This window comes from Orycteropus afer, unplaced genomic scaffold, assembly GCF_000298275.1.
Source record: "Orycteropus afer afer isolate SDZICR_OR568_19922 unplaced genomic scaffold, OryAfe1.0 scaffold00026, whole genome shotgun sequence".
Lineage (NCBI taxonomy): Eukaryota > Metazoa > Chordata > Mammalia > Tubulidentata > Orycteropodidae > Orycteropus > Orycteropus afer.
Window position 1 is genome coordinate 351,772 of NW_006921613.1, and position 6,862 is coordinate 358,633.

At 46.9% G+C, this 6,862-nt stretch overlaps 1 protein-coding gene across 1 annotated transcript in view; it reads right to left on the minus strand.

Moving 5' to 3' along the window:
• Positions 1–1,278: 1,278 nt before the first annotated feature.
• Positions 1,279–6,862, minus strand: part of LOC103192317 — an 18,330-nt gene continuing 12,746 nt past the window's right edge. The window contains 6 exon segments of the mRNA XM_007935297.1: positions 1,279–2,169; positions 2,171–2,367; positions 2,479–4,694; positions 4,696–4,750; positions 5,023–5,825; positions 5,982–6,130. Of these exon segments, the coding sequence (XP_007933488.1) occupies positions 1,279–2,169; positions 2,171–2,367; positions 2,479–4,694; positions 4,696–4,750; positions 5,023–5,825; positions 5,982–6,130 (4,311 nt within the window).

A 6,862-nucleotide genomic window follows, 5' to 3' on the forward strand; every position in this document is an offset into this window, starting at 1 on the left:
AAGTCTTTAGTTTGATTAAGAACCTGCCCATGGAGGCAAGGGGATAATCCCGAGGAACATGCCCACCACCTGTTAGGGGGTGGTATATAGTACACAGTTTGATTTATAGTTGTCTCAGTGTGGCTGCAGAGGTGTTTGTGAGTTTGTGGAATCTGTCCTATGCAGGTCCCTGTCCCTGTGACAGAAGTAAGGTAAGTTGTCCAGGTTTCTTATGAATCCATCTACAGGTTTTGTGAGTTTCTGACTGGTTGAATTTTCCTATAAATGCAATACCTTCATAATAGGGGGGTTTGATATCGTAACACAGCCAGCAGGATTCTGTCAAATTAGATTAGGTTAGATTCAATAGTTGGAAAGTCTGGACCATAATTTTCCAAAGGGGGTCTTCCTGTAAATTTCGGACTGATGTGGTGTCCCTTGAAGGGGTGACGTGGGGAGACGAATTTCGAACTAATGTGTTGCCCCGATTATTGGAGGGTAAAGAGGGTACTGATTGTGGGGCTAACACTGAGTAGGGCCCGATTGCAACAGGGGGTGTCCAGGATTCAATTCTTAGTCTAATATTGAAAACGACTCCATTGTCGTACCCTGTTTGGTACAATCGAAGCCCCCAGGATCGGCCTGTCACCCAGGTTTTATACTGTTTTCCCTCCTCTGTAAATCGGATTCTGATAGGATTACAGGTGAAATTCATACACGGGCCCTTTCATATATACATGCTTCCACTGGCTGGGAACCTCCACATGAACTTGGATGATCGGCAAGAACTGACGGTTAATCTGTTACTGAAATGATTCCTGTCAACTGTGATGAGATCCCAAGTTGAAGAAGGTTCCCAGTAAGTGGTTCCCGTCATTTCACATCCCCATGTTTTACAATAAAAGTCTGATGCCCTCCCCCACTGGTTTGCTAAAGTTCTGTCTTTTCTTCCCCCTGGGCAAACGTAAAATGGTAACTTATGGAGTTGGTTGCAGAGTTCGGGGTGCCCACAACCTATTCCCCCGATTCCTCTGGAAGCACAATACCGCTGGCATGTAGGCTTGCCTGAACATTCAGGAGTACCGTTTTTGTTGGGTTCCCAATCTAAGATGTCCCAGGATCCGGCCTCTAATTGGCATAAATTAAAGTGTAGGTCAGGCCACCAGGTATTAGGGGGATGGTTGCCCATGATAGAGCTGACAACGTCCCCTGTGGCTGACGTAATTATCCAGGTTAACTGTTGGGGTGTGTGTGGGTTAGATGAAGGATTTACATAGTTATCAGTTATTAACAGTAATACTAGTAAGGTCCACATTGCTGAAGTTTTAGTTTGAGCGGATTGTTGGGGTCCTTGGAGATGTGCCATGGTGGGTCCTGGTCAGGGACAGGATCGGCTTTGCAGGCATGGGTATGATGAATCCAGGAGGTTATTCCATCAACTTTGAGGGTGGTGGGTGTGGTCAGGATCACGATGTAGGGTCCTTTCCAGCGAGGTTGTAGAGTCTCTTGTTGATGTCTCCGCACATACACCCAATCACCTGGCTGGTACCGGTGAGGTTCGGGAGGGGGATTAGATTGGTAGAGGGCCCTTAAGTTCGGCCAGATGTCCTGTTGGGTTTGTTGCAGGGCTTGAAGAGAATAAATGAGTTCACAATTATCAATTTCACGTAATAAATCAGACTGGAATCTGGGAGTAATAGGTGGAGGTCTGCCAAAGACAATCTCAAAAGGTGTTAATCCTAATTTATAAGGAGAGTTACGGACCTGAAATAGGGCAAAGGGGAGGAGAGTCACCCAGTCTCTGTCAGTCTCTATGGTTAATTTGGTTAAGGTCTCTTTTAGAGTTCTGTTCATTCTTTCTACCTGACCTGAACTTTGGGGTCTGTAAGCACAATGTAATTTCCAATTAGCCCCAAGAATAGTTGCTAAACCCTGTATTACCTTAGACACAAATGCCGGTCCATTATCTGGCCCTATTGTAGTAGGAAAACCATACCTGGGTATGATGTCTTCTAGTAGTTTCTTGGCTACAACGTGGGCCGTTTCTCTCTTGGTGGGGAAGGCTTCCACCCCCCCTGAAAAGGTATCTATAAAGACTAACAAATATTTATATCCATATTTTCCTAGTTTTACCTCCGTGTAGTCCACTTCCCAGCAAGTCCCTGGTGTGTTGCCTCTTGATCTGGAGCCTAGATTTGGAGGGTTTTTTAGTAACATTGGTTAATTGACAGGCCTTACAGTCAGAAACAATTATTTCAATTTTACATTGAGCATTTTTAATTATTACGTCTGCCCATTTTAATAACTCCTGCATCTTTTTGGTTCCTAGATGGGTGGTTTGGTGTATTTTGAATAAAAATTCTTCTCCCAGTTTTTCGGGGAGGATGGCTTTGTGATCTGCTGATTTCCACCAATTGCATACGTACTGAATTCTGGGTAATTGTTTAATCCATTTCAAGTCTTCCTCCGTGTAGTTGGGGTTTGCAGGTAAGGTGGGACTCCCAGGATCAGGTAGGTTGGAAGTTAATACTAGGTTGGTAGACAGTGCAATTTCTCGGACGGTTTGGTCTGCTAGATTGTTGCCTCGAGTAATTGGGGTGGTGATTTTCTGGTGCCCTGGACAATGAATGATGGCAAGTTTCTTTGGGAGCCACAGGGCAGCTAGTAGATCTAGGATCTTGTTTTCGTTTTTAATTGTTTTCCCTTCCGCGGTTAGTAGCCCTCTTTCCCGATAAATTGCCCCATGAATATGTGCCGTGGCAAAAGCATAATGACTGTCCATATAAACATTTAACTTTTTGTCTTTTCCCAAAGTTAGGGCTTTGGTCAATGCTATTAGTTCAGCTCGTTGAGCCGATGTTCTGGCCGGTAACGGTTCAGCCCAAATTATCGCAGTTTCCGTCACTACTGCCACTCCCACATACCTTTGTCCATCACGCACAAAGCTGCTCCCATCCGTATACCAGGTAACCTTGGCATCTGGTAAGGGGGTGTCTCATAGGTCAGCTTGGATCCCGTGCGCTTGAGCTAGAGTGTCGACACAGTCATGGAGTGGAGCACCCAAATCCGGATCCAGTAACAGGGTGGCAGGGTTCAGTGCCGTAGGTGACTGGAAGATAATTTTCGTTGGGTTGTTCAGTAACAGTCCTTGGTAGTGGGTGAGCCGCGCATTGCTGAGCCATCGATCGGGAGGTTGCTTAAGAGTCCCTTCTATGGCACGCGGGGTGGTAATATGTAGTTCTTGCCCCAGTGTAAGTTTGTTCGTGTCTTTCACTAACAAGGCTGTTGCTGCTATTATGCGTAAGTACGGGGGCCACCCCACTGCTACTGGGTCTAATTTTTTTGAGAGATAGGCTACCGGTCTTTTCCAGGGGCCTAGGTGTTGGATTACAACTCCTTTCGCTACCCCTTTATTTTCATCAACGTATAGATGGAAGGGTTTTGTTACATCAGGCAGTCCAAGGGCAGGAGCAGACAGAAGGGCAGTTTTAAGTGAATTAAAGGATTTTTCCATGGCCTCTGTACACTGAAATTTCTGCCCCTCCTTAGTTGCTTCATAGAGAGGTTTTGCTAGTTCTGCAAAACCTGGTATCCAAAGTCTACAGTAGCCGGCTGATCCTAGGAACTCCCGCACTCCACGTGGGGTGCTGGGTCTAGGGATTTTTAGCACAGTCTCTTTGCGGGCCCTAGTCAGCCATCTTTGTCCTTCTTTTAACATGTACCCCAAATAGCTCACCTCGGGCTGGCAAAGTTGAGCCTTTTTGGCTGAGGCTCGGTACCCCATATCTCCTAGTGTTTGGAGTAGGTCTCTGGTTCCTTGGAGGCAGGTCTCGTAGTCTGCTGCAGCAACTAGGAGATCATCTACATATTGTAACAGTGTGGGACTGGGGTGGTCGAATCGGAACTTACCCAGGTCTTCGTGTAATGCTTCATCGAAAATCGTGGGCAAAATTTTGAGCCCCTGAGGTAACCTCGTCCAGGTCAGTTGTCTGCTAATGCCTTCTGTCGGGTCAGTCCATTCAAAGGCAAACAGGTTCTGGCTCTTTGGGGCTAGTGGTAGACTGAAAAAAGCATCTTTAAGGTCTAATACTGAGTACCACTGGTGATCTGGGGGTAAAGAACTAAGGAGGGTGTATGGGTTAGGGACAGTAGGGTGAATATCCATGACTCGTTTATTGACTTCTCAGAGGTCTTGTACTGGTCTATAGTTGTTAGAATGAGGTTTTCGAACAGGGAGTAAGGGGATGTTCCAGGCAGACTGACAGGGTCGGAGTATTCCTAATTTTAATAGGTGCCGGATATGGGGGGTTATGCCCTCCCGGGCTTCTCGTGACATAGGGTACTGGCAGACTCTGACCGGGTCTGCTCCAGGTTTAATTTCTACATAAACTGTTGGCCTATGTTTAGCTAACCCTACACCTCCAGTCTCAGCCCACGCCTTAGGAAAGGCTAATAACCATTGTTCTGTATTCTCGGATGGAGAAGGAGGGGGTTGTTGGTGGAGCCTATATTCATCTTCCAGGTTTACAGTTAACACGTGAATAGGCTGGCCCTTACTGTCCATAATGGTTGCCCCTCCGTTTTGAAAGTGGATTTGTGCTCCTATTTTGGTTAGTATATCTCTCCCGAGAAGTAGATAAGGGCATTCTGGAATTACCATGAACGAGTGGGATACCCGTCCCACGCTGAGATCTACTGTTCTTCGGGTAGTCCATGAATTGATTTGTTCCTGTGGCTCCTTGAACCCAGGAGGTTTTATTAGACAGTTTCCCTTGAGGTTTAAGTAAGACTGAATGTTGTGCCCCGGTATCCACCAGGAAGTCAGTTGGGGTCCCCTCCACTTTAAGAGTTACCCTGGGTTTGGGGAGGGCGACTGAACCACGTTGCCCCTAATCACTGAGTTCTCCTAATTCTAGTTTTAGTCGGCGGTTTTTGAGTTTTTTTATTTGGGCATTCTTTTGCCCAATGTCCGTCTTCTTTGCAATAGGCACACTGATTTTTGCCCAGTTTAGGGCGTCCTCTCCTGGGGGGGGTCCCCCTTACCTCGGTATTTTGTGATTTTCTGTAGTTGCTGTTCTCTTTCTTGGACGCTCCCGGTTGTTGAGGCAAGTAAGATTTTTGCAAGGTTCTGAGTGTTCAGATCACTGGCCGCCACTAGTGCTTTGGCCTGTTGGTCCTCTGGACTTTCTCTGTGATTATAAACTCTCTCTGCAACTAACATTAAGTCCTGAACACTTTTTTCATTTAATCTGTCAATTTTTTGTAACTTTCTCATAATGTCTGGGGCTGCTTGATTCACAAAAGCCATGATCAGTGCAGCCCTAGTTTCAGGTGCTTCTGGATTCATGGGGGTATATTGACGAAATGCTTCCATTAATCTTTCTAAGAAAGCGGCAGGACTTTCATCCCTCCCTTGCTGTACGTCACCTACCTTAGCCAAATTGGTGGGCTTCCTTGTGGCTGCCTTGAGACCTCCCATTAGAGTCTGACGGTACACCCGGAGTCTCTCCTTACCTTCAGTCGTGTTGTAGTCCCAATTAGGACGAGTCAAAGGGAAGGTAGCATTAATTACATCTGTATTAGTAGTGGGCTGCCTGTTATCCCCCAAGACAGATTTCTGGGTTTCCATCTGGATCCTCTCACGTTCCTCGGTAGTGAATAAAATTTGGAGGAGCTGTTGACAGTCGTCCCAGGTAGGCTGATGAGTAAACAAAATAGTTTCTAGGAGGTCAGTTAAATCTCTGGGATCATCTGAGAACTTGGCATTTTGAGTTTTCCAATTGTACAGGTCACCAGTGGCAAAAGGCCAATAGTGAAGCTGCTGGTTGCCGGTTGCGTCTGAGGTCCTGCGGCTCACAACAGCAAGACCATGGAATCTGCTGGTCCACTAGAGGGGGCTGCGCGCTGCATTCTTCCATGGGTGCCGGCTGCCGGACCTGTGGCTGCCATTGTCCCACCGCTGTCCGGCACTTGGGGCGGTGCACCCTCTCCAGCTGCAGTACCTGCTGAAAGGGTTTGGTAAGGGGCGGGGGAAAAGGAATTCTTCCTCCATCCCACCCTGAAAGACTGGGTAGGTCGGTGCTGAAGGTTTGACTTCAGGTTCTTTCTTCCGGGCAGTATAAGGTTTCACTGCCAGGACCGGTTTAGGTGCCTGCTTAGGAAGAGAAAGAAGTAACAATGGCTTTAACCAGGGAGGTGGATTTTCCACTAAATCCTGCCATGTGATAATATATGGCCCCTGATCTGGGTGTCCCCCGCTGGACCGGAACACAACTTCTTTCACCTTTGAAATAATCTGAAGATCAAATGTACCTTCAGCTGGCCACCCCACATTGAACGTTGGCCATTCCAAGTTACACAATGTGACAAATTTTCCTTTTTTTATTTCTAAACTTAAGTCGTGTGCTCTTTGTCTAACTTCCTTAAAATTATCAGTCAGGAGAGAAAGAGGAGTCGTCACAGTTTGTCCCATTTCGTCTGTCCACTGATTGAACAAAATTAAGGACACTAACAAGAACCAAACAGACACACAAAAAGACAAACAGAAAATGCCTCCCGTGGATTGGAAGCAAAACTGAAAGTAGGATGACGGCCTCACACCGTGCTGCGGGAGCGACCCGCTTTGTCCCTTTACAAGTTCCAGATTGGAGGGGAACTTTGTTTCCTCCCAGGTTGGCGGAGTTTTCTAATCCCCTTCCAGAAGAGGTCCTGGAACGTCTTCCAGGTCCTCTGGCTGACGGCCCACCCGTGTGTCCACTTAAGCCAAAGTCAGCCCTACAGAAAATGGGCCCCAAGTAATACACAAAGGACTCAGACCAACATCAAACATCTGAACACTTACCAGCTGGCTGCAACCCCCTGGTTCAGGAGTCCTGGGGTATCT